At 51.4% G+C, this 27,418-nt stretch overlaps 1 protein-coding gene across 1 annotated transcript; it reads right to left on the bottom strand.

Moving 5' to 3' along the window:
- Nucleotides 1-473: 473 nt before the first annotated feature.
- On the bottom strand, nucleotides 474-25,438 carry Igfbp2 (insulin like growth factor binding protein 2). Its single transcript, XM_005331832.5, has 4 exons — nucleotides 24,906-25,438; nucleotides 3,615-3,844; nucleotides 2,835-2,975; nucleotides 474-969 (listed from the first exon to the last, which is right to left on the bottom strand). Exons 1-4 carry the CDS (start codon nucleotides 25,324-25,326, stop codon nucleotides 805-807), a joined length of 957 nt encoding a protein of 318 aa, XP_005331889.1. The 5' UTR covers nucleotides 25,327-25,438; the 3' UTR covers nucleotides 474-804.
- Between the last annotated feature and the right edge of the window lie 1,980 nt (nucleotides 25,439-27,418).

The following is a 27,418-nucleotide window of genomic DNA, read 5'->3' as shown; positions in this document are numbered from 1 at the left end:
GATAGGCTGGTCCGCAACAGCCCCACTCCTTCCCTGGGGCAGAGCTGAAATGCCTCCCCTTGGGGTCGAGAGGGCACTCTCCTTTATTTTAGGGCCAGAGAGCCCCAACGTCAGTGTTCCCAGTTCCCCATCTTCCCCTACAGTGTCATCTCACTGTGGCAGAGAGGAACCACAGACATGCTCTCTACCTCTCCTCTCCCACCACTTGCCCTGCCCCTATAAAGGGCCAGCCAGGATCCCCATGGGGGCAGGAAGCCTCCCCTAAGAGTTCAGATAGGGGACAGCAGATTCCTGGGGCTGCACTGAGGTGTCTGATCTGCACATAGGAGGCTGCCCTTCCCCCTGCCTGCTAATTCCCGCTGGGGTTTGGAGGTGGGGGGCTAGAGCGGTACCCTTCCCATTCTCCTGATGGCTCAACAAGCCTCAGGAACTCTTTCCCAGAGAGGCCCCAAAGATTCAGGCAAGACACACTCTTTAATTTTCCTTCCTTTAATCTTAAGCAAAAGAGACACAGGGGTTCAAAAATAAAGATTTCTTTCTCCCCACCCCTGCCCAAACCTTCACCCAACTCCCCCAGCACAGACTCCCCTCCTCCCCAGGGAGAAGCAGGAAGGGGAGGGAGCAAGCATCTCCAGCTGGGGAGGGGCAAGGCAGAGGGGGACGTGCCGAGCTCGGTGCTGGTCTCTTTCCAAATATAAATACATGTCAAAATGCTGGAAAAACCTCCACACCCACCACCCAAGCACTCTTCCTTTCCGCTGCATTTGGAGAGGTGGCGGGGGCCAGGCACCGGCTGACTGTGGCTTACTGTGCCCTCTGGGCATGCGCCCCACCAGCCTCCTGCTGCTCATTGTAGAAGAGATGGCACTCGGGGTCACCCCGGACGATGGGAGCTCCCTGGATCAGCTTCCCAGTGTTGGGGTTCACACACCAGCACTCCCCACGCTGCCCGTTCAGAGACATCTTGCACTGGAAGAGACGAGAGGAGAACTTGGAAGACGCCCCGGCAACCATCCACTTTCTTTCCTGCGCTCAGCTGAGGGTTTACCCAGCAGCCACCCTGAGCTGAGCTAGTGCTGCAGGGTGGCACATCCCAACCTCCCAGGTGCACTGGGAATCCTGACAAGATACAGATTCCCGTTCAGTAGGTGTGAGGCAGAGCTGAAACTCTGCCCGCTAACAAGCTCCACAGGGACACGGAGGCTGCTGACCAGGGATCTCTGCTGTCAGCAGGGCTGTCTTTCGAGATTCCCACGGGAAAAGGCCCAGCTCCCACCCTCGAGGAGGTCCCCCCAGTGGAGGACCCAGTGGAGTGTGAGGTGAAAAAACTCACATCAGGATAAAAGTAAGTGTGTGCCATATGTTGTACAAGAGAGATACCACCATTCCCATCACCCTCACAACCACCTTGAGAACTAGGTTTCCATGATGATCCCCGTTGGTAGGGGATGGACTGAAGCACATTGGTTAAAAACCTTGCCCAAGCTAGTAAGGAACCAAGCTGAGATTCAAACTCGGCATGCACATTCCAGGGTCCCCACTCTCTAAACCATAAGTTAACTAGTACACTTATGGATCACTTTAGTTACCTATAGGTACAATACTCAGCCTGTTTTTCATAAGAGATCATTACTTCTCCTGCACTCCGAATGAAGAAGGTGCCTTACATCGGATGGACAGATCTACAAATAGCTTTTAACACCTGAGTGATGATTCAAGAGGCAAGATGTGGTGAAGGACGTGGGGCAGTGAGACCCCCAAGGGATCAATAGAGCCCTGAACCCCATCTCCTGGCTCCATGCATCCACCCTTTAATTCAATGCCAACTACTCATTAGGATCACTAAGGGTGCTTTTAAAAACTCTGTCCCAGAAAGCACCCGAGACCCCAGAACCTAAATCTCTGGGGTCAGCCCAGGCATCCATTTTTTATAAAGCTCCCAGAAAATCCCAATGTGCAGCCAGGGCTGAGAACCTCTGCCTGAAAACAGAAAGAGCTGCAGAAGGCGCTGTCTCTGTCTCATTCCTACAGGAATCGTACGCATCCTCCTCCCTATAAAAGGGATGTGGAGGTGGAAGCCAAGGGTGGGCTACGGAAACTGACAACTGATCAGTGTTTCCTCACTACAGTGATAAGCCACACATGGGTCTATGTGGAAAATATTTAGAATCTTAAGAGGGAAATACTGCAAATGCACATTGATCATTCAAATGCAGAAAGGAGAGCAGAACAGAAAGGAGAAGCCAGAAGGGCAAAGGGCTCCTGGTAAACTCCCTCCACTTTCTCCAATGTACTCAGAACGATGTTCTGGTCGTTTTTTCAGAAAGATTTTCAATGGTATTTCTCTATCCCTGATTCTCGTCCCCTGAGATACTGAAAACCAGAGCAGCTACCTGGACACTGGACTAAATTGGCAATTCTGAGAATGTGGTTCATGGACAACCATCAGCATTGCCTGGAGCTTGTAGAAATGCAAACTCTTGGTCTCCATCCAACACACCCAATCAGCCTCTGGATGTGGACCCAGGAATGGGCTTCAGGTGACTGTATCCTCTGTAAAATCCGAGGTGGTTGCTCTACGCCCACTTCTCCTGGAGGCTCCCTCCCCACCTGGACACTAGCACCATGGGCAGGTGGCTGGGAGAGTGGAGGCAGCCCCACCCTCCCTGGCCTGGCAGCTGGCACTGCCATCCCATCCCCATGGTTACAGAAGCCTGCGTCTCAGCTCAGCTCTCGGCTTCAGAGGATTAAGGGTAGGTGGGACAGGAACCAGGCCCACCAGGGCCCCCGGCTGAGAAGCAGCCTCTCTGGCCCGGGTTAGCACCCACGCTCACCTGTTTGAGGTTGTACAGGCCATGTTTGTCACAGTTAGGGATGTGCAAAGAGTAGAGGTGCTCCAGAGGACCCCGGTCATCAGGAAGGCGCATGGTGGCGATCCGCTCCAGGACCTGGTCCAGTTCTTGCTGGCAGGGGGTCTGCAAGCAGCGGGCACAGAGTGAGAAGAACGGGCACACAGACGCTGGCCCTGGATATAGTCTTGAAAGCAACATGTTCCTGGGGAAGAGACTCCCAAGGCTACGCTGCTAGTAAGTACGGCCAATGACAACCAGTCCGGTGACCTCACTGTGCCCAACCCATCCCTAAAGAAACTCATATGCATGTGATTTTCACTCCTTCGCTCCTTTTCTCCATCTGTGATTAACAGGTCAGAATGGGCTACCTCCAGAGTGTCTATACCAAACCCAGGGCCCAAGCACCTGTCTCTGCCACAAACCCAATCAGGGCCAAGACCCGAGACACTAAGACTCAGATGGAAAGGGGATAGGGACCCGCTGCAGCAAGGGTGAGCAAGCTTCATCATCCCTGGGCTCAGTTTTCTTCACCGATGTCCCAGAGCCAAGTAGAAACGCAGAGGTTTTAGAAGGAATCAACTTCAGGAAACCACATCGAGCCCATCTTATAGCCCAAAGGTCACTGAATATGTTAGTGGCAGTAATGGGAACAAAAATGCTCTGCGACAGCAGCTCAGCGCGTGGTCCTGAGAGGGTGCCCTCCCCAGCTGGAAGACTCCCTTCCCATGCCCTCCCCTATCCACCAGACTCGGCCCCACTGACCCGGGCAGGTGGTGGCCGAAGCTTCTTGGGCTCCTCCAGGCCAAGGTGGTGTTTTCCTCCTTTGCCCATCTGCCGGTGCTGCTCGGTGACCTTCTCCCGGAACACAGCCAGCTCCTTCATGCCTGACTTGAGGGGCTTCCGGCCAGCACTGCCACCACCTCCCAACATGTTCATGGTCCCATCCACATGGTTCTCCACCAGGTCTCCCTCAGAGTGCTCATCTCCACTGTCTGCAGAGAGAGGGAGGGAAGAGCTCTAGGCACACACTCCCAGGGAGCTGGGCCTTCCTGGGCCCCCAACAACAGGCAGAACGGAGATCAGTAACACCCAGCCAGCGCCAACCTCATGCCAGGGCCCACGCACGGTGATTTATGTGGACCACCCATTTGTTTCACAGTAACCCTTAGTGGTACCAGGGCACCCTGCCCAACCTCTAGATGGAGAAGTTGCAGTTCACACGGGCCAATTGCTTGACTAAGATCCTAAACCTGCTAAGTCATGGATCTAGGACTTGAACCCAGGCTGTGTGACTCCAAGGCTCTCCGCATAGAATAGAATTAGGTCCCTTCTGGAGTTCATCAATACTTCTCAGGTTGACCCACCACTAACCCCAAGTTTAAGTACTTCATCACTTATGGTCTGAAAGGTGCAGATTAAAAACTCATGCCACAAAGATCACTGGGCACTTCCAGCATGGGAGTGTCAGGTAGAGCCACACTGTCAGCAGAACCAGTCCCTGGCAGCCATTCCACCTCCCGGCTGAGAAGTTCCCATAGTGCTTTGCTCCTAGGCTGCTGGAGCACCACCCTATTGACTCTGCTGTTTCCAAGCCTGTGCTCTGTACCCCAACACTATCACACTGGAAACCCCAAGAACAAGATCTCTGGCTTCCTGGACTTCCTAGTATCAGCCTGTCACAGGGCATAAGGCCTCATCAAGATGCTCCAAGGAACATCTCGTCTCTGCAGACTTTCTTAAAACTACTGTGTGCACAGCCCAGGTAGAGGGGACCTTGAGTGTAGTGCCCGGCTATCACAGTTTCACCCTGGCCGAGGTGGCCGAGAGGAACAGACTTGCATGGAGTTGTAACCAAGGAGACAAGTCCCAGCATGCTCTACAAGGGCAGGGAGTGACAACCCAGCCCCAGGGCCCCTTGTGAACACAGGCAGAGCAAACAGAGACCTGGACCACGCTGCTCAGAGCCAGAGTCTGCAGGTCCCAGCAAGATTCGAGTGGGTGCAGAGGGGGTGTTTTTCAACAAGTCTTCCATCTTCTCTTCCCCTTTAATGTGCCTTATAAAACTTACAATCCTGGTCGCAGAACAGAATGGCTCTTAAAATATTTCTACACAGGACTTTGAGATGAGGCACGAAATGCATGGCGGTCCCTTTAGAATTCAGGTAGTGTGGTGGCCCCCAGGGTCCCTCTCCTGGGCAGTGCTACCTGGTGGAAAGAGCCACCAAAGAGGAGCTGCAGTGCCCTCTGAGCTGCTGTGAACTGTGTTCAGCTAAGGGAGGGTCACCTCTTCCATACCAGCTACAGCCCAGGGGACAAGGGATACAAAGGGAGGGTGTCCTATATAGTCTCCAAGATCAGAAGCATTAAAGGTATCCACCCCAGCCCTTCCCCTCCCACTGGGCAGATTCTAGTGGGTTCTCACTGACTACCCAGCATCCACCAGCAACAGTGCTGGCTGAGGGGGGTGTACTCAGGTTAAGTCCCAGTTCTGCCACTTTCTCTATCAGCTGTGTTTCCCCTGAACGTACCTTCTCTGTGCCTCCACTTTCTTAACTGAAAATGGCTCAATAATAATAGTTTGTTCTTTAGAACTACTGCAAGTATGCTGTAGGTAAAGCAGCTGAAACTGCCTGGGACAGAAACACGGGGCATGTTGCTCATGGTTATCACTTTTGACGGGATGAAGACTGCCTTAGTTATCTGCTGCCTCAGAACCAGGAAGCAAAGGAAAACAAGACTTTGAGCATCAAAACAGCTGTCGCTACATCCATGCGTTTTCAAATCTCCTGAGACCCGAGGAGAACCATCCCATGAAGATGCTTCCCAACACCGTTGCTCCAAGAAGCCCACCTTCTGGATGTCTGCTGTCCAAGCCCACCCAGACTAAAATCAATGAAATTGAAAGGAGAGAGAAGGAATGTGTGTGGACGGTGACAAGCAGTATCCAAAAATCCAAAAACAGGAGGAGAAAAGGACACTAAGAAACCAACAGGCCGTGCACAGTGGCACATGACTAATCCAGCGACTCAGGAGGCTGAGGCAGGAGGATCACAAGTTCGAGACCAGCCTCGGCAACTTCGTAAGGCCCTGTCTCAAAATAAAAAATAAAAAGGGCTGGGGATGTAGCTCAGTGGTAGAAAGCCCTTGAGTTCAATCCCAGGAACCCCCAAACAAACAAACAAACATAATAAGGACTTCAGGGGATTTTTTTTTTTTTTTTTTTTTTTTGCACAGCAAACATGTTTTCTAGCCTTAAACAAGAATTTTATTGATGATGATGATGACCCTGGAGTATCACCAAAGGGGAGAGAGTCCAGTGCTCAGCATTAAAAGAGATTTCTATCCAAAACTGTTAAGCTTTAGGGAAGAATTTGAAATTTCTTAACTTTACAAACCTTCTGAAACCTGGAAATTTCCTCCACTTAGAATGGCTGTTTCTCCAGGGGTGCTGAATAGCCTAAATTGCACCATAAATCACACAAGATTTAAGCCCGTTCCAGCTGCCCCAGCACCAGCAGGGGAGGGCTGAGGACCTAGTGTGTGCAGTCAGGCTGGTGAAAGACCTACTCCACCACGGTTCAGTCAGCCCCAGCAGCCAGACCCAAGCTCTCCTCTTCCATCCTGACTCCTCCTTGCTGGGCTTCGAGGCAGGCAGCAGCAGAAATCCAAGGGCCCCAGAAACAGGTTGGGTTTTCCTGCTCTGCTGCCTGCCAGGTTCCCCAGAATAGAGACGCCAAGTCACCCTGTCATGCTGCGCAGATTTCCTCTGTTCCACCAGGTCTGCAGAGGGTCACCTTCTGGGACTGGGCCATACAGCAGGGGTCAACCATGAAGATTGCCCCTGACTTCTTCAGACACAGAGGTGGTGGACAGAAGGCTGAGGTGAGCCAAGCCCGGACCATAGGAATGCTCTTCCCCAGGGAAATCTCCATCTCCTTCAAACCAACCTCTGAAGCACCAGGCAGATGCGGCCACAGAGTGGGACTCATCCCCATCCTCACTGCCCCAGTCCTGCTCCACTGCCAAACCAGCTTCTCTGCCTGGACTTGGGCCAGCTCCCTACCTCTCCCCGCGGCAGACAATGGGAACCCGGGAGGAAGAGAACAGGGCAGCTTCCCTGGGATCAAAGGGAACCTCTATCCACCCTCACCCAAGCCTTTGCTCCCAAGATCTCCCTGGTATCACCACTCCTCAGAGTCCTGTCCAGCTGGCTTCCTCCCTTCTGGAGACTTCCATACCACTTTCAGACTGGACTCCATGAAATTAAAGAAGACCAGGGCTCTGGGAATCTGGACAACACAGTTCCATCACTTCTGGAAACTTCTAGCCTGGGCTCCAGGCCTATGACTCTGAAGTTCACCTGGCTCCACCCTCTGGGGAAGAGGCCCACCTTGAAGCCTGGCCCACAGCAGCCAGTCTCCATGATGGCTACAGTTCATATTTTCTGGCAGAAGAAAGAAAAAGCAGCTCACCCACCTGCAGCTTCTGAGGAGGCTCCCCTCACCCGAACCACTGCTTGCAACATCCTATGGAACTGAGGTCTCAACAGCAAGACTGACCTTCACCAGATAATTCTCCGTCACAGGAGCTGTCTGGCCTGTGCATTGCAGAATGTTGAGCAGCATCCCTGGTCTCTACCACCCAGATGCCACGAGCACCCTCCCAAGTTGAGACAACCAAAAATGTCTTCAAACCTTGCCAAATGGCACCTGAGAAGCAAACACTGATCCCAGGTTGAGAATCACTGGAGTCAATCTGACTCTAAAGGAAGCTCCCAGGCCCCACATATGGCTCATTTAGCTCCGCTACGTTCTCCTGCAATGGCTGAGACCCAGCCACCACCCTCTATCCCCAGCCGCTCCGGTCCACAGCAGGGAGCAAGGCCTTCTTGAGCATCCCAGAGCACTCTGCCTGCTGCTCCCCCTTCCCACGTCCTCCTGGGAGCTGGTGCCACAGACAGTGGCCAAAGAAGCAGCCCTAAACTGAGTCCTAAAGGTCAATCCAACACTGTATGCCAGAAGGCTCTCTGCCACCTCTGGAAACATTTGAAGAGAGACGGGGACACACAGACACCAATGTGAGCTCAGGCCTAAAAGCAGCCAGACTTGTCCATTAAGCAAAGCAAGCACAGCAACTTAGGTGCCTAGAAAATCAGAAGGGAAAAAAAAAAAAGATTTTTTTTTTAGTCAAAAAGTCTTAATATATCATATTGATATGCTTGCTCTTAGAAAAACAGCCATAATGTGATCTTAAAATGCTTTTTTGGAAGAAGGGGCATAAAAAAGACAAAAATGTCCAGGGCCCATGAACATCAATCATGTGACCCTGGCTCTGGATCCCAGAAGACAGGGCTCCAGTGGGAAGTTTTTTCCTGGGAGGACAGAGTTGACATCCTGTCCTAACATGTCCCCAATCTCTCTGAGGTGAAGGTCAGTTTGTCCACCCTCACAGAGGCCATCTGGATTCAAGGGTACGTTCGTTCCATTTCTTTATTGATCTCACCCCTGCCAACAAACATGCCATTAAGATGAGGAAATCCATGGCCTGGCTTGCTGACGCAGGCTCTTTTCAAAGGCGGTACAGCATCCACTTGTTTCTCTGGAACAGGCTTCGGGTCCTGAGGTCAGTGACCAGCTGGGGGAACACGTCTTGAAGTAGAAGTCCAGGGAAGAGAATGAAATGTCTACTGGTAGAGAGCAGAGCAGACTAGAGGCTGAGAAAAACTCTGATACCTTACTACTGTTCCCAGCCAAAGAGGTCCGCAAACTCAGTCCCCAGAGCTGAACTGAACTGCCTAAGTCTAACTACAGCTTTTCCACGCGGCTTTGCAGTTCTAGGCAAGTTACTGAAGCTCTCTGTGTCTCCCCTGCTCACCTGCTCACCAAGGACAAATGGCATCCAGCTCAGGTAGACTACTGAGAGGACCCAGGGGACACTGCATGCCAGTGCCGTGGCTGCTGAGACAGGAAGGAGCACAGGGGTTGGCCGCTCACTGCTTCCATTTCCTCCCCACCAGCCTCCACCTGAGTCAGACAAGGGCATCGTCACATCTACCCTGTTCCTCCCATATATTCTCTTCTAGGCGTCAGGAGCCATCTGCAGGAAAACATTCCAGATGTGGAGCTGCAGCTAGAGATGGAATTTTCCCTCGGAACAAAATTACCAAGTTGCATTTTTTGCTAAGACAGTTAGGTCCAGAATAATATTTATTAAACAACCACTTATGTATGCAGCTCTGCAGGCTAAGGCACAGAGGCCACCCTAAGAATGGTTCTTGGCAACCCAAATGACATCCGTGGAAAAGGCTTCAGGTTGAAAGATAACTAATAGGGACTTCCAAGGCTCCTGAGGAGACTTTGAGTTTCTCCCTAAGGATTGGTAAGCATTCGCTATTCTCCCCTACACAGCAACCGAGGAAACGGTCGATACTGAAGCAGGGAATTGCAGGATGATATAAAGAAAGTAAGGCTTTTCCACAGGGGGAGGGGGTAGACAAAACTAGTGCCACTGAGCAGAGGGCTTGAAGAGTCCTGCCTTGGGTGGAGCACCACATCTTTCTACCTTAAACACAGCCGGAATGAGAGGAGATGGACCATTGTCTCATTTTAAAGATGTAAACCTGAGGCCCAGAAAAACTCCCATCTGGATTTCCAGGGACAAACACACCCTCTCTGCCATCTCAGAGGTCCTTCACAATTGGCCTGTGGCCCCCCAAACTGTCTTTTGACCCAATACAAGGAGGCCCACTGAAAGCTCATACCCAGGCAGAAAGAGCTTTGTGTCTACCTCTGTGCATTAATACAATGGTGCTGAAACTTAATTTGGCATATCCCTTTTCCCCCCATTGCAATCTAGTTTGATTGCAGCATCAATGACCTTATTTAATGAATCAAAAACCCTTGGTTTAGGCAGGAGGTTCTTAAGTTCCAGGCCAGCCTCAGCAACTCAGTAAGGCCCTAAGTAACTTAGCAAGACCCTATCTCAAAATAAAAAGGGTTGGTGATGTAGCACAGTGGTTAAGCACCCCTGGATTAAATCTCCATTACCAAAAGTAAAAATAACAACAAAAACCTTTGTGTCTCACAGAGCTTTATCTTCTCCTACTGCTATAGTGTGACCCCAACACTCTACTTGGAAGTTTTTTCCTGATCTGTGGGAGACCTTAAAGCACTCTTAGGGAAAAATCCTCCCAGTCCTTCTTGCTTACAGTAGGTGGCATTGGTCCTTATCCAGGCCTGGGGAGAACATGAGACATTTCCCCTTACACCTCACAGGTCTTCCAGATAGATCTACCTATTTCCCTTTCTTTCATTGATTCTGAAGAAATCCTACCCATCTTCCAGCCTTCTCCTACAGCACGGCTGTCTTGAAACCTAAGAGCTGGGGCACCATGGAATGCTCTCATCCAGCCCTGGACCTGTCCTGCCCCCAGTGATCTCACCTCCTGCTGCAGGTGATGGCACTGGAAGCCCTTGGAGGATTGCTTCTGAGTGTCGGGCAGAGGAATGGATGCTGGCTGCTTTCCTGGCTCCACCCTGGCAGAGAACTCAATGGCTCCTTCTTCATTACCTTCTCCCAAAACGCACTTAACCTTGACGTATACTGGGCAAAAGAATACATTCTAACCATAATTCTCCTCTTTCTCCCCAGGCAACTTCTCCATGGGTATCTACGGCAAGCAAGGCTGGGGGTGTAGCTCAGTGACAGAGATCCTGCCCACCATGCACAAGGCCCTGGGTTGATTCCCAGAACTGCAAAAGATATAATGTGTGTCAGTATCCACGGTGGTGGACCATTCATCAACAGACTCAAATGGGCCAAGAGCATCAGGAACCAAGACCCAAATTCTACACACCATTTACTCATTAAAGGGCCACACCCTTTAATCTGTCTGAGCCCTAATTTCTCAAGTCTGAAAAAATGGGAATAATTCTGCTCCAATGATGGTTACTACTTAAGCAGGATACAATTTTAGGGCTGGGGGTGTAGCTCAGTTGGTAGGGTGCTTGCCTCGCATGCACAAGGCCCTGGGTTCAATCCCTAGCAACACACACACACACACACACACACACACACACACACAAAGCAGGATACAATTTCATTCTTTTTTAGGTGGGGTACAAGGGATTGAACTCAGGGGTAACTCAATAACTGAGCCACATCCCCAGCCTTATTTTGTATTTTATTTAGAGACAGGGTCTCACTGAGTTGCTTAGTGCCTCACCATTGTGGGCAAAATCAAGCTTTAGAAGAAGTGGATGAATGATCTACTTCTTGAATGGATAAATGAAAGATATTATCTGCTACGACAAGATGGGCTGATGATACCTCACTGCTCCCCCCAAATGCAAGGAAAAGCTGAGGTAAGAGTTCTTTAACACTGCCTGGTTAGTTCTTTTTTTCTTGTGGGGGGAGCAGTGCTGGGGATTGAACCCAAGACCTTTCTTGTGTAGGCAAGTTCTCTGCTGCTGAAGCTGTTAAACCCCCACACCTGGATATTTCTTCTAAAGCTTCACTTTGTTAGCTGTTTGAATTCTGCTTTTTAGTGCTTCAGGGAGAGTTTCGTTTGTGCTGTGTTTTTTTTTTTTTTCTTTTTTTGGTGTGTGTGCTATGTTATTTTGTCACTTGTTTTCCCAAGGTCCAAGGAAGAAAAAATATTCTACTTTTTACTTTTATTTATTTATTTGTTTATTTTGCAGTGCTAGGGATGGAACATGCCAGGTAGGCTGTACCAATGGCATACACCCTTAGCCCTGTCTTTTTTTTTTTTTTAATGGTTCTGGGAATGGAACCCAGGGTTTTCAGATACTCAGCACTACCACTGAGCCACATCTCCAGCTCTGTTGTGTTAAACTCTATGTTGCTAAATATCAAAGCTCTCTTCCATTTGATGGAAATTCTTGGGCAAAATCGAATTTTCCTAAATTAACTTTATTTATAGAATTTAGGGGAAGGGAAGGAAGAAACTACAAAGGTGGCAAGGGGCAGTGGCTCATAAGAGCCATGCCTGCAAGGGGACACTGGCCCACACACACAGGAAACGGAGAGAACGTGAAGCCAGTCCCTTTGGACTGTCGATTATAGTCTCCAGTTCCATCTATGTGGCCACTGTGTCGACAACACAGCCCACCGACAGGCCGGATTCGTCATTCAGGCCATGCTGCAGGTGGAGAAGCCAGAGGTTAGAAAGAGGGTCCTGTTTGTTATTTTTTGAGCTAAAGTTTAACCTGAGGACCTTAGTCTCTCTGGGTGAGTGACACTGTTTATGTGTCTTCCTCCACCTTTTTTTTTTTAAAAAAAAAAAAAAGGTCAGAGGCAACAGGCTGCAGTGGCCTGTCACGCTAGAGATCTGCACCACGCATGGGATGTCTGTCGCAGAGCACAGCCGTGTCAGTTGGGTGCACACTGGCCCCCCAGGACACATTTCAGCTTAGCTTGACCTTCTCCCAGCTGCTAGATCCACCTACCCACTGCCGACACCCAGCTTCACTTCATTCCAAACTCCTTTCCCATCCTTTCCTATCCTCTGGGCCCTGAGCCCTGCACGGGAGCCAGGCAAGCAAAGCCTGATGTCTCAGATGCCACCATGTTCTGGGAAACTCCTCCGAGGACAGCGGACCAGTCACCACATAATAGGTGGCACCTCATGGCACCTCCTCCCTAAATCCCCCTCGTGGGAGGAAACGGCTCTGTGAATGTGAAGGATCCACAAGTCCCCTCAACTACCCACCAGGGCACCCAGCTCCCATGGACGACCCACCACCCAACTGAGGGAAGAACTCAGAATTAACTGCTGAACAGAGAGCCCAAGAGACACAAGCACCACTCAGAGGACAGAATGGAGCACCCACTCCCTGGCCAAGCAGTCCCCTCCCCGCCTGAACTCTTGGTGAATTTCCCGGGAACACTGATTCAGGTTCAAAGCCTGGACCAAACGGTTCTGGCCTGGCCTGGAAGTTAGATAATCAAGCTTCTGACTTTGACTTCACCCTTCCTGAGTGATGTCGGACAGTGTTGAATTGGGGTAGGCTTCAGCGTGTTCTCTGTAAGTTCAGGGAGTTAGACTAGATCTAACCGCTGTCCACCAGAAATCATCTGAAGAACTTGCCAAAAATCTCCTGGAGCCAACCCTAGAGATTCAGAGACAGCCAGCCTGGGCAAGGGCCAAGGGACCCATATTATGAACTTTGGCCTTTCCAGGGCTCCCATTCCTTCATGATTCCCTCTAATCTGGATTTCCTGAAGAACTTGGTGAGGGGAGAAAGATGCCTCACGTACACCCTTCACAAAGACCTGACCTCAGAAGTTCTTTCTACCCATTTGCTCAGGGTTTGTAAACAGACACATCCACTTGGACACACAGAGAGGCCTCTCTTGGCCAGGCATCAGGGAGATTTCTAGAGCATGCCCTTACACTGCGGGCTCATCTCAGGCTCCCTCTGAGTGAGCAGAGACGGTGGGGCCTCTCCAGAGCCTCCCCGCCTGTGCACACTCTGAAGGATTGCTTTTCAAACATCAGGGTCATTCCTGGAATCTCAAAGACCCGGGGAGGGTCAGGGCTAAGGCAGACAGTTTGAGAAAACAAAAGCATGTTCAAAATTCAGCCAAGGTCCTCTGAGGTTGTGCAAGCTGCGCTGTCCTTGAAGAGCCAGAGAAACTGATATCAAGATGGCAAACAGCACTATCAGCTTTCACTCCTTCCCATGAGTCCTGAATATTTCTCCTCGGACTCAAGCCACCAGGGAACCTGGCAAGGTGACCTTGTTGGTGAAGGCCCAAAAGAGTAGAGAGCACATTGGTGCAAACTTGAACCAGAGATGATGGGAACAGGAAGCACTCACCTGACTGACCGTGTGCACAAAAACGTTCATTACAAGCATTAGTTGTAGCTGCAAAAAACAATCAGCCACCTGACTCAAAAGTCTTTCAATAGGTGAATGAATAAATGCAATTAGTAGAGGAATGTAAATGCTTCTTTACAGGCATTTTCAACTTATTTTCAGAGAACAACTTGAATGTTGGCCATCCATCATACATGTATATGCATCATATATATGCACTTATGCAAATACGTGATATTGAGCATCCATCACATAGTGCATGCAAATCTGTTTAGCCCAGAAAAATAAATGCTAAGTACTCATGCTAATAGACAAAAATATTAACTGCCTGTAGTTCTAGGTGGCAGACTGCTATTATACTGTTGTTCTTGGTACTTTTCTACATTTTTTTTCTTAAATATTTATTTTTTGTGGTTGTGTTTGGACACAATAACTTCATTTTATTTATTTATTTTTATGTGGTGCTGAGGATCGAACCCAGGGCCTTGCACGTGCGAGGCAAACACTCTACTGCTGAGCCATAACCCCAGCCCCACTTTTTCTACATATTAAATGTTTCTTTTAAAAAAATTTTTTCCCTCTGGGCTGGGGATGTAGCTGAGTAGCTCTGGCGTAGCACACACGGGAGCCTGGGTTTGACTCCCAGGACTGCTTCTCACGCCCTCCACCCCCACCCTCCTTGTCAAGCAGGAGTTATCCTTAAAAGTGGAGCGTCCCTGGAAGAGGGCCCAACAATAGTGATATAGCAGACTTCAACACCACTTTCACTGGCTGATACAATGCCACCAAGGTCACTTGCCCACAAATCAGAGCTGGTCGTGGGTTCCTAGCTATATCTCTGTGCCATGAAAACTGGGAAATAAGTCAGGGAAAAGACCCATAAACAGCAAAAGAGGGTCACTGAATTAAGAGGAGCCAGATGAAGAATTCAAGAAAACGGAAAGATAGGGGATGGGCTCCTACGGGTGCAGCCCCAAGGGACTGGGGGAGGAGGAACACTTGCAGGGTGACAAAGTGGTCGAGATGTCCAACGGCCGGCCAGTAACACCCAATAGAAAGGGGATGGTTGTTCCATCTGCTTGAAGACCAGAGAGAAAACAGCTTCAACTAAAACAAGAGAGACCAGATTAGAAACCCTCCAGGAGTTTCATGAGAAAACCAACAAATAACAAATTGCAGATGAGAGAAAAATCACAGACTTATTTGGCTATAGTTTCAGGGGAAGCTTTTGATGAGAAAGAGGAGTGGACAATGTGGCCTCCAAGTGTCCAAGGTCCACTGGTTGGAGTCAATGAAAGGTGTCACTGGCCAGGATACCCTCGTAATTCAACTCTACTTCTTCCCAGCATCTTACCTGGAGCCCCTCGGTGAAGAGCAGTGACTCTGTGACGGAAGCTTCTGGAAGACCCAAGCTTGGTCTTGGCTTCCATAAAGCTTTAAAAAAATCATACGTAACCAAAGGAGAACAGGAAGGGAGACAACCCATGTGCTCCATCTGCTCTTCTGGGAGGAAGTTGCTGTGCTTTTTTCTTCCAATATCTATCAATTTCGACTCCCTTTCTTTGGTGACTTTACTCACCCCAAAGGGATCTCCTAATTTAACATCAAGATCTTTAGGGAGCCCTGGCCAAAAGGCTGAGAGTCACCTGTTTATTTGCATCTGAGGAACAGACATTTCTTTGGACATGGTTTATCCTCAGATTATACTTGATGTTTTAGAATGCTTTTCTTATCCCCTTTCCAGCAAGACAACTGCTTTTATACAGTTGGTCCACTAGCTTGCACGTGGGATGTACTCAACCCAAGTCCAAACATGAGAAAAGCGGGCTGGGCGGGAAGCATCCCACCTCTCATGTATCTTGTGACACTATTTCTCTTTCTCCTTTTTTCTGGTCTCTCCCTCACCACCCAGACCCCAGAGCAGCAAGAATGGTTAGGGGTCAAGAAAGGCAGTGAGGAAACAGAAGTCTGAAATGGGACAGGAGGGACATGTGCCTCTCCCAAGACCCATTTCAAACCACTGTCCCTCACACTTTCTGTTGGCAGTACTGGGGATGGAACCCAGGCCTCCCACATACCAGGTGAGCACCTCACCACCAGCTACACCTGCAGCCCTCCTATGCTCGGTTCTGACGCTGTGACCTCACGGCCCAGCCCCCAGACAGCGACGCAGACGGAGCCTCCCACCCTCCCCTCCCCCCTCCTCTCCCGTGGGCCTCTTCCCCTAACACTGCTCCTACGTACGCCAACCTGACAAACCGGACCCTGGATGCAAAAAGAAATTTAAAATCTGCAAAGATGTCCAGGACTGCCGGCCACACTCTCAAACCAGCACAAGAAGTGTCCTGCATATAAATAAGTGTCTTTAAATAGGTCACCAGGCTTTTCTCTTTCTTTGACTAAAAGTTCACTGATTGGATCTGATCTGACGCAGCATCACATCTGTCGCCCTTCTTGCCTCTGCAGTCTTGGTTTAAAAACAGTAAACCAAACCAGAGGTGACCAGCAGAGGCTCCACGGAGAACCTCACCGCTGGGGTGAAAATGGACCATGGTTTGGCCATGGAGCTCGAGAGAACCATAAAAAAGGACAACTGGGTGGCCGTGAGCACCCCATGGAAACCCCTCGGCCATGGGCTCTGCACTCCGGATTCACTCACAGCTTTCCTAAGCAGAGAGCAGCTGTCCAGGCAGCCACACCACCCGCCACCAGGATTCCCAAGACGACCCATCAGAAAACATCTGAACAGGCCTTGGCCCTTCTCCTGCTCTCTTTGCTGAGCTCAGGGCAGAAGAAAGGAAGGGACCGGAACTGGTATAATGTCGTCTGATTATGTGAGTTTCTGCGCTCCGGGGTTTGTAGATAAAACTTCATTTTATCGTCAAGCATCACATGAAGTTGATAATTCCTTACCCGCTCTCGTGCTTGATAAAAGACACATAGAGTCGGAGGCTGACTGCACACAGTCATGTAGTCAGCGACAGAGCCAAAACCAAACCCGGATTGTTTAGCTTCACAGCTCTCCACCAACCAGAATGGTATCCGGTCACTGACATCATGAGAGGCAGATGCTAACCAAGCCCAGTAACCCCAGCACTCCATTCCTGTTGCTCCCCCTCTCGACAGGGCCCCCCATCTTCCCAGGGAAGGAGGCCACCAGTCCTCTGGCAGCTGGTCCCACCCAAATTCAAAAGCCTTTATGACCCAGTAAGCCCAGCCCATTCTACCCGCTGTATCCTGCCCAGCACACCCTCCCTGCCACCCAGGGTTTTTGGAGAGCCACAGGGGCTGGGCCCAGGGTACAGGAGAACTGCCATTCTCATCATTTTCTTGGCCTTCAGCATTTTAGAAACTAAGTTACCACCCAGAGACCACCTGGCCTCTCCCTCCAGAAGGAAAGGCAACCATCTACAAGAATCTCCCTGCAGAGTTGCATAAAGAAGCATTTTGAGAAGTTATGTCTTGAAGACTACCTCCCAGGAAAAGCCTTTTCCAAGAAGCAATAGAGGATTCCCTGCTTTTGTGCAAGTGGGACCTTGGTAACAGAGGCCTGGGGTGAGAATGCTGAGACTGTGCTTGCCCTGGCCCTGGCCCCTGAAGGCGGCCAGCCTTGATTTCTTCATCTGACAAGTGGAGGGAATCCTGAGGCTACCACAGAGCTGAGGGGGGAAGACACAAACAGTGGACTCCTTAGTAGAAGCAGTTGTCCAGAACAGAGCAATTCCAATTCTTGTTCTATCTGCCCCATGAGGTGGCATCCTTTGCTTACTGCCAACAACTCCATACCCCCACACCCGAACCTGGGTCCCCCCAGCAGGAAGAGCCCCATCTTGGACAAACACAGTGAATGGCCTCCTCTGGCCTCCCCACCCCCAACAGACCAAGGCCTTGAGTGGGGGCAGTCTCCCTCCCGTCCTCGACTTCCTGGCTCCACTCAGTTCCTTGAATGAACACAGGCTGACGCAGGCTGACACACACCTACACCCGCCACTAATTAGAAACCTCCCCAGGCCTCGCTCCAGGCCAGCTTCATGGGGCCCTGTGGGCCAGTTCCTCCGCCTGGCAGCTGGAGACTGGCCAGCCCCTGCCCCCTTCTCCAGTCTTCACTCCTGCCCTGCTTCCCAACAGCCAGGCGGAGATGTGGGGCTGGCAGCCAGAAGGGCTCCAAAGGGCTTCCAAGTGCCAAGCCCCCCACCCCCACCCCCACCACCCAAAAAAAAAGGTGGGGGTAGGAGGGAAAAAATTCCTGACCACAGTGGACTGTATTTCTTTCCGGGGGAACCAGCTTTCTGAACAGTCTCCCTGAATCTTGACTGACACCCAGGGCTGAGCCAGCCCAGATCTTCCCTGGCTTTGTTAAAAAACAGGAGTAGCTAAAGCAGGGAAAGAAAAGGGGGCCAGGAGCCAAGGAGGAGGAGGGCCATGGGGGTGGGTCTATTCTCCACTAGAAAAATGTCCACTCATCCTACTCACTGTGGGGGTGGGGTTACTCCAGACCCGAGAACCAACACGCTTCTACCACTCCACCTGGAAATCAGCTGCTCCTTTCTTCTCCCACCACGAAGGCCTGATCTAAGGGGACTCCCCATCCCAAATTCCCAACAGCAAATCCGATGCTGTCTCCATGTCCTGGATTTCATCCTAAGAATATGCTGACTCCTGCATCTACCTTCTCTGCTATCCCAGGGCACCACCTCCTTTAGAGGCCCGAACCCTCCCGGGCCTCCCTCCACACACCGGGCTTTCTGGAATCTAACATGAGAAAGGCCTCAGCCTTCAGCAAACATTCCCCAACCCAGTGCTCCTGTAGAGAATCCCTGAGCCTCTGCAAAATGAGCTGCTGCTCCCCCTCTCAGCAGCGAGGTCAACTCTGCAGTGGACGCAGTGAGAAACGTCATATTGGAAAGAACATCCCACTCCTTTGCCAGGATCACGTTCAACTTTCTGGCATCCTAGGCTCGGAGAGGCCAGTTTGAAAGGCCGGTTTTCCTGGAGCAGGAAGCAGGCTCCACAAGATCCTCACTGGCTTTGAGCATGCCCTTGAACATAATGGATGCCCAAAGTGTGTGAGGACCACTTGGGGTGAACCTGACCCTATTATTCTAAAGCCAGAGTCCTAGTGGATTTCTTTGAGAGGGCCACCTACAGGGAAAGGGCCTTCCTCACCTACGCGGCTCCTGACCCAGAGGTGCCTCAGATATCCTGCCCTCCGGGTACTGGCAGATGGAAGGCCAGGTCGCTGGGAGTGACTGGCCAGAAGAAGGCAGGATTCCATCTTCTGTGACTTGCTGCCACAAGAACCCAGGTGTCCAAGCTCTGGGCCACTCTGTCCCTCTCACCTCTATTCTGGGCACTAAAGTGAAATGCAGACTATATCCCAAGAATGATCAGTCCCCAATATTAGGAAACAGGCCCCAGAGTATTCACTGCCTAACTCACCAATAAAAAATGCAAGCCTGCTGCCCCGAAACCCTTTATTGATTACCAACTGGGTGTATATTGCACTTAAAGTACAGTTTCATGACCCTTTCCATAGAGGGCCTCGCTACAGCCTGTGGAAGTAAGTCAGAGAGGTGTAGACAGTCCCTCTTTATAGGGGAACAGATGGAAATCAAGGGACTCCTTACCCAAATCAAGTGCTCAGGCTTTGTGGGTGCAAGTGCCACCCAATGGAGTTGGGACGATCGATTTCTGACTTACAGACAAGGACGTAGGGGCTCGGAGAGAATAAACCACTTCTCTCAGGTGACTATTAAGTGCTAGATACCTGGCTTGTCCAGTCTGATCTCCATTTTCAGGGCCAATTAACCACAGCGGCAGAGAGATGTCTCTGGCCAGGATCCAAGCTGCTAACATGTGGAAGAACCCAGTATGTGCCAGGCACTTTCCACGGTCACAATGGGCCCGACATGTCCCCTCACTTCACCAATTCTGGCATTGTGAAACCAGGTCAATCTAACAGTACAAACCAGGCTGCCTCCCCTTCTGCCACCTACCAGCTCTTCTTTCTCTCTAGATATCTCCACAACCAGCAGAACACTGGCCACTTACATGTTGGAAGTCCCCCAGGTTTAGGACTTGGGCTTCTCAAAAAAGTCAAGAAAACCCAAATCATCAAAATCCAGCAGCGACCTACTGTGGCTTATCTATATCACCTGCACATGGCAGGTGTCCACGATCAAATTCTGGCCCAGAGGCTCAAACGCTTTTTGCTGCCAAGAGCCCAACCCCTTACTGGGCCACGGAGGCAGAGGGGTTGGAGGAATGTAGCCAGGTTGATCTCTCAGCTCCTGTCCCTCAATTGAACCTGTCCCCACAACGGTGAGATGGAGGGATCCATGCCTCACATGCCTTCTGGGCTCTTGGTTCAATTCTCAGCACCACCAAAAAAAAAAAAAAAAAAAGTCAGAGAGAGATGGAGGGAGCAAAGCCTCCCTCCCCTCACAGGAACAAAGGGAGACAAAGCAGGCTTGGAGCAAGTTCAAGATAGGATAAGGACAGATGTGCAGACAACCGTCTCCTGATGGCCGGCTGCCACCTCAGGAAAAGGCTGGCCAGAGATAACAGGAGAAGCAGAGGGCCTGGAACATCTGCCAACCAGATCCCCGGCTCCCCTGGTGAAGCCAAGTGCAGGCCCAACTGCGCCTGGGCTTCAGCAGAAGCAGCGCTAGTACTGACCCCCTTACAAGGACAGCGCCATGTCCCCTGCCCAGCCAGTCGACAAGCCTCACTCAAGCATTTGAGTTTTTTCAGCACTTCCATCTCCAGTCACCTTCAGTCTCCTTCTAACTGGACCTGAGGAAGCCTGGGGCCAATATATTTTCATGCCACTTTGAAGCCCATCCACCTACTTCGCATGTAGCACATACGAAGGAAGATGTAGCCTGGTGATTTCTGCTCCTCCCTCATTCCGCTCAGCAGCCCAGGCCCTTCCCGTCCAGGTGGGTACTTCTATTAGCTCCAAGAACTTTCAAAACTTCCTCTATCCATTCTGACAACCATCTGTCCCATTTCCAAGGCAGAGAGTGGTTACCCAGATCACCAGGCTGGAGAACAGGGATTCAAGGGAAACCTGCCAATGTCTGATGATGTGTGACCAAGTCTGCTCTGGGGGCTCCCAGGTAACCCATGGCACTTTTATCAGACTAATTTCCGTTGACTCCCTAACCCAAAGGAAGGATGTGTCTGAAATTTTTATTTTGAAGCACAAGGCTAAGGTAGGCTCACAGCAACAATCTCTCTTCCCTTTGCCTGCCAGGAAACTCAGCAGCCCAATTTGGCTAAAAAAAAAAAAAAAAGTGTAAATAGGCCCTCATGACCCCAGCCAGTGAGTTCTTCCCTCTAGACTCCCACCTACTCTAACCTTGTCCTTTAGGCTTGTTTTTGTAAGGTACTTTAACACTGTTGAGCAGGATTTTTTTCCCCCTTAAATATCTTCTCTAAGGAATTGGGTCATTATTACTACACCAAGGAGATGATACAGTGAACAGTTTGAGAAGGTAAGTAGGAAACTTCAAGGAAAGAAGACTCCTACTAGGTGCATAATTCCAGGAAGACTACAAATTCGAGGCCAGCCTCAGTCCTTTAGTGAGGCCCTTAGCGAGACCATGTCTCTAAATGAAAAATAAAAAGGGCTGGACATGTAGCTCCGTAATAGAGCACCCCTGGCTTCAATCTCCAACACCAAAAAAAATCAATAACATAAAATAAGGAGAACTCTTGATGCTACTACGGATTCCCCAAATCCCAGCCAAACCTGGCCACTGAGAGGAACACCCCAGTAAGCCTCACAAACCCTTCAACCACCTGCAGTCAGGCACTGCCTCCTAGCCACAGAGCCACGCCCAACTTAGTCTCTTAACCAAGAAACTTGAGTCCAGAGACAGAACCCTGGAGCAGCAACCCTGGGCTCCCCCATCTCCTCCTTCCAAGGTCCACCTGTGGTGACACAGAGGATCAGCTCAGCAGAGATAGTTCAGGGAGTTCTGTCCAGAAGCGGGGAGGGGAGACAGGAGGAGGTAGTGGTGTTAACAATCAGTGACAGTGGGTCCCACTCATTCCCAAGTCTATTTTACGACTTTGAACTCGGTATGCAAATTTATGCAAGACGAGATGCAAAGCAGTGCTGGGAGCCAGAAGTCCTGTTGCTTTCTCCGCGCCCCCCCCCATTTTTTGAAGCTGCACTGAACCACTGTAAATCAGTGCCTGCCTCTCTCCCAGCTTCCTCTCCCCCAGCAACTGCAGATGCACAACCTCCCCACTTCCTTGCTACCTAGCTTGCTTGCCCTTGGTGGACCTGCCTGCTTGTTGGCCCAGAACTTTGAAGGACTGCACATTTCCTTAGCACCTTCATATGTGCAGAGGGCCAGACGGCCACTTGGGCGGCCCCGCCCCTCAGTATAATCCCCTTCATTGTACCCAACAGGGATGGAGGCTGGGGATGCAGAAGAACCAGCCAGGCCTAAATTCTGAAAGGGCCAGGCCTGGTCCAAGTCTGCCCCCTAAATCCCCACTCCACACAGACTTTTTTCTAGGCATCTCTGCCCACTCCACCACCTTCCACACTCACATAGTTTTAAAGTCCCGACTTCAGGCTGATCTCAGTATCCCCTTTGCATTTTCCTCCCAGGTCTCGCCACCCCTACCCCCCCCAGACCCAGAGTCTGGCTTCTTGGTTTCAGTGAACCAACAAGTCCCAGCCCATCACCCTCCAGGGACGCAGGCTCACCAGCACCCACTTCTGCTGCCGATGTGCCCACCCCACCCCCCTGCATCCCTGCCATCCCCAGGAAGCCAGCAATACAGCCCCTGAGTCCCGGGAACAAAGACAAAAGAGCTAACAGCAAGCCGGAACTGCTGGGGTTTGCTGCCTCGAAATAAGAGGGTATGTTTAAAATTCTCAAAAGCAACCTGCTCCAAGAGGAATGCAGGCTGGGGGGTGGGGGGACTCCTTCTTCAGTGGGGGGAGGAGATGGAAGATGCAGAGCAGGAGGCAGCAGCACTAAGCCCCACCCTACCCATACAGGAACCTAATCCCTGCCCCAAACCAAGACCCTCTCTCACAGGCACAAAAGCCTCCATCCTTGCCCCTCTTCCCTGCACCCTAGAGCCCAGGTTTCTCCCTACAGCGCCCCCTCCCCAGCCCTCCTCCTGGCTCAGCCACCCCAGCTGTCCGTCACCTACTCAGCTTCCATCCCCCCGCCCATACCCTTATCCCTCTACCCCCACCTTCCCAGACTGGAGCACCAGAGAAAAATGTAGAAGGCATCAGGCACCAGGAGAAGGCTGAGCAGGCAGCTGGGACGAGCTGGAGTCCCACAACCAGGCAGAAAATCCAGAGTGACATTCTTCCCATGAACTCACCCCATTGTCCCTGGGCTTCCCTGACAACCCCCACCCCCTTTCAGGATACAAGAAGTAGAGTGGGGGGAGACCTCTCTCCCGCATCTGTTGCAGGCTGAAGACCCCCACCTGCTTCAGGGATCGTGGAAGCAGGAGAGCTGGGTTTCAAGCTCAGTGAGACCAACCAAGAGTGGAAAAAATATTAAAATGGTGAGGAAGAAAACACACCAACTTTATTAAAACAGTCAAAATCCGAAAGGTTCTGTGAGGCCTTTGGAAGAGTTCACCCTGCTGAGGAAGATGTTTAGTTTGAGCTCAGCTCAGAAACTGCAGAAAACCTCCTGGGTGGACTCCAGGGTGCCAGAGGTTATGGGGAGGACTGGTCCAGGACTGGGGGACAGTATCCCACAGCGAGAGGACTTTGCTCTCTTTTTCCTTTTATTATTACTAAGAGAAGCAGGAGGGAAGGGTTAATTTCTAGGCAGGCTAGGAGAAGAAAGGAACAGAGGGGTTCCACTTAGAGGGAGCCCTTACCTTGCTCAGTACTCAAGGTCAAAATGTGGGGAGAAATGGAAGAAAGATTTCAACTCTGACCCCTAATTCCATTCTCAAAGGGAAAAAACAATGGCAGGCCCTAAGAAGGGAGGGGGTGTGCGAGGAGGGAGGGGGCTTACAAAGACGCTCAGAAGCCAGAAGGAATGTTTCCACTGTTTCTCCCCCCACCCTCAATTTTTTTTTCTTTTTTCAGTTTGAAAAACTTGGTCAGACTAGCTTGCTTTTTAAACAGCAGCGGACAGTGGACACATTTCACTACCACCTCCAAGACGAAAGAAATAATTATAGCTTCCTCCAGACCACGGGGAAGGCTTTTGTAAATTCAAAATTAAAAAAAGAAAAAAGAAAGAACTCCTGATAGCTTGGTTGTGTCCTTCAAGTAACTTTTTGCAAGGGATGAGGACCCTTTAACAAAGAGTCCAGGTTCCTCATCTTATAGGATAAGAAGAGTCCCCCGATTTGGGGTGGGGGTGGGGGGGAATCACACAGCTCACGTAACAGTCGTTCCCCCACCCAGGCTCCTCCTGCCTTCCCACCCGCTGCCCAGATGCTGAAACGCACAGCCGGGCTGCCCGGGTCCTGGGAATGCAGCCGGTGATCCGGCTTAAGTTACACCGATTCAACTGCTGGGGTCTCCTGCACGCCTCCCCAATACACCCCCCTCCCGTTTTCCTTTTCCATCCAACACAGCCCCCTTCATTCTCTCTGTAAGACTGCAGCGTTCTCTCTAATTGCTCTAAGCAACTCACCCTACAGAGCACCAAATCCTTTCTTCCCACCTCACAACCCCAAGAGAAGGAAGGGTCTCTCACTCAGTGCGCCGGTGCCTCCACCCCTCCTCACCCGAGGTCTCGGATGTCACCGGCATCCAGTGGCTTGGGCCTCCCAACAGCGTTCCCACCGGGACCCTTTGCGCTCACCGACTCAAGCTGTGCCCCAAATAAGATTCAAGTTCCCACTCCCACGGGTCTGACCGACACCCTCCTCCCCAGCAAATCTCCCCTCCAGAATAAAAGTGAGGGGACTGACCACCCGGGAAAGGCTGGTAACTACAATGAGTCTCCTCTTCCGATTTATCCCCACTAAATTAGTAACCAGGGTTCTTCCGCCTGCTCCAACTCCAGTCCCCCACTCCGGGCCTGACTTTCGGGTTCCCGCCCTCAACGATCCCCCCAGATCTGGCCACGGATTCAGATCTTGCTCGACTAAAGTCTCTGAGGTCCTGCCGCACACTCCTTCTACACCTAACGGCCGCCAGCTGACCGCCCCACTGCCCTCCAAGTTTCTCCCAACTAGTTGTCGCAGTCCGCGTTACCTGCAACCTGCTCCGGACTAACGCCGTACTTGGCGTCCCGGCCCTTTCCGCAAGTGCCCACGCCCATGACCAGCGACTGAAGGGGCAGCTCGGAGCCGGGGTTGGGATAGCAGCGTAGCCCCTGGCCGCAGCGTGGGGTGTAGACGCCGCACGCCTCGCCCTCCAGCCGGGCGCACACCGAACAGCAGCCGCAGCCCGGCTCCCGGACCAGCTCAGTGCAGGTCCCGCGGGCGCCGCCGGCCGACCGGGACACCGCGTCCGGCGGGGGCCCGCAGGCAGCCAAGCGTTCTGGCGTGCAGGGCGGGCAGCGGAACAGCACCTCGGCGCGCACTCCGCGGCCACCGCTGCCCGCGCCCAGCAACAGCACCAGCAGCGACGGCAGGAGCAGCGGCAGCGCGGGGCCGCCCAGTCTCAGCAGCATGTTGGCGGTGGGGAGCGCGACAGCAGCAACCGAGCGGGCAGGTGGCACGGCCCTGCGAGCGCGGGTGCCGCCTCCTCGGCTTCTTTCTCCTTCGCCGCCACAGCCGGGTCCTAAAAAGCCTGCTTCTCCCCGCCCCCTGCCTTCTCCCCTCCCCCTTTCGGAGACCACCCCCTTCCCCCAGCACTCCTGCGCGCCGGCACGTGCGTGCGCACACGCCCCCCTCGTCCACCCCGCCTGGGTTCCCTGCTTCCAGGGTCCCGCTTCTCCCTGACCCGGTCCCTCCCGGATCTTCGAGACGAGGCTCGCTCGCTCCGGAGAAGAAGAATTACTTGCGAGCCTGGGGAGGATAGGCGTGGGAGTGGGGAAGAGCCGGGCTTTTGTCGCCGTTTGGTTCAGTTTGAAAGGACTTAAGTTTGGGCGCATCCCTGGTGGCCCGCGGTGAGCTAGCCGTTAGGGAAACACAAAGGCACAGTCTTGACCTCAGGTAGATTTCAGGGCTCGCATCCACTCCCTCAGCCTCGAGGTATCACCCATACCTAACACGTGGTTCAGAACCATGACCTTGGGTGCGTCCTGAGGGATTCAGACCCGTCTATACCAGGCTAGCCCCAAACAGCCCCTTTTAATGACCATTGCAGTTTCCCAACAAGGAACTCATGGCCACAACATATAAGAAAAGCGATTTTTAGACCTTGAGAAACCTGCTCCCTTCCTCTCAATCCCCTCCCCTTAATGATCCCTTAGAGACCCGGGCCACCTTTCACAGATCCGGAGGCATTTGCTGCTGGAGATAACCCTGTTTGCCCTGCTGCCGGGTCTTGGAAAGGTCAGGTCAGACCCCTAAGTGTGAGAGAAAGCCCTGACCACAGGACCAATTAAAGCTCTCTTCAATAATGCAGATAGACAAACATAGCTTCCATTGTTCTGTTTGATTTACTGAGTCACCAGCCAAGCTGCCCCCCCCACCCAATCCCCGTCATTCCAGAGTGGACTCAGCCTTAATTATTCACCCATCTCCCTGGTATGTGACCCTAACAAAGACCCTTGTCAGAGAGTCTCTCCTAAGGAATGGACTATTAAGCTAGCTTCCAGGTTTAAATTTCCAATACCTCCAATGCCACCTTTCTTCCACCAGATTTCTGTACTACCTTCTAACTTGAGTACTCAGAGCCTATTTGATCCAGTTCAGCAGCTAATCATGTGGCACCTGGCCCTAAAGGTGAGTTAGAGACCTCCAGGAAGGCAAGTTCCAGATCTTAAGGAACCAAAAGCTGAAGAGTTGTGCAAAGAAATTGGTAAAACTGGTTGTCAGAGGCTTTGAGAAAGAACTGTTAAGAGAAGAGGTGGTGCAGGGAATTGAGGGCAGAGTTTCCCAGGTAAGGCAAGAATTGAAGCTTGGAAATTCTCTCAGTGGAAACGAAGGGGTAGCAAGAGCACCCTAAGCATAAGGATCAGCCAAAGCAAGGGTGCAGAGACCGGGAAGTGAGGTTAGAAATTAAAAGTCATTCCACTTCCTCCAAAGACCGTGCCTGGAGGAGCCATGAGGGATTGGCAGGAAATCCAATTGACTCATGTGGAGTTTTGGCTTAATTTGTTAGGCAGCAGGGATGCAGCAGGAGAGTTTGAGTACAGGAATGAATATAGAGAAAGCTGGACCTCTGGCAATCACGAGAGCTATGTAGAGTACAGATCTTACAGAAGGAAAAACACATGGGCTCAGGGAGGCGCCTGGTCACCTCACTCCCTGTGTCCTGGTGTCTGGTGCCTGCCTGGTAACATGTTTCTCTTGGTTACATCCACCAAGTTCCTTCTGAGGTGTGGCCCCATACTGCCCGATAGAAATCTAATGTAAACTCCAAGTGTGAGACGTATGTACAATTTAAAATTTTTCAAGTAGCGATGTTTAAAAAATAGTGTTATGGTTTGGATGGGAGGGGTCCCCCACAAGCTCAAGTGGGAGACAATGCAAGAAGGTTCAGAGGAGAAATGATTGGGTTTTAAGAGTCTTAACCCAATCAGTGATTTAATCCCCCATAGGGGTTCACTGAGTGGTAACTGAAGTGGTAGGGTGTGGCTGGAGGAGGTGGGAATT

The sequence above is a fragment of the Ictidomys tridecemlineatus genome, chromosome 7 (genome assembly GCF_052094955.1).
Source record: "Ictidomys tridecemlineatus isolate mIctTri1 chromosome 7, mIctTri1.hap1, whole genome shotgun sequence".
NCBI classification, from domain to species: domain Eukaryota; kingdom Metazoa; phylum Chordata; class Mammalia; order Rodentia; family Sciuridae; genus Ictidomys; species Ictidomys tridecemlineatus.
The sequence above is the reverse complement of the archived record's forward strand: the minus strand, read 5'-3'. Positions and strand labels throughout refer to the sequence as shown.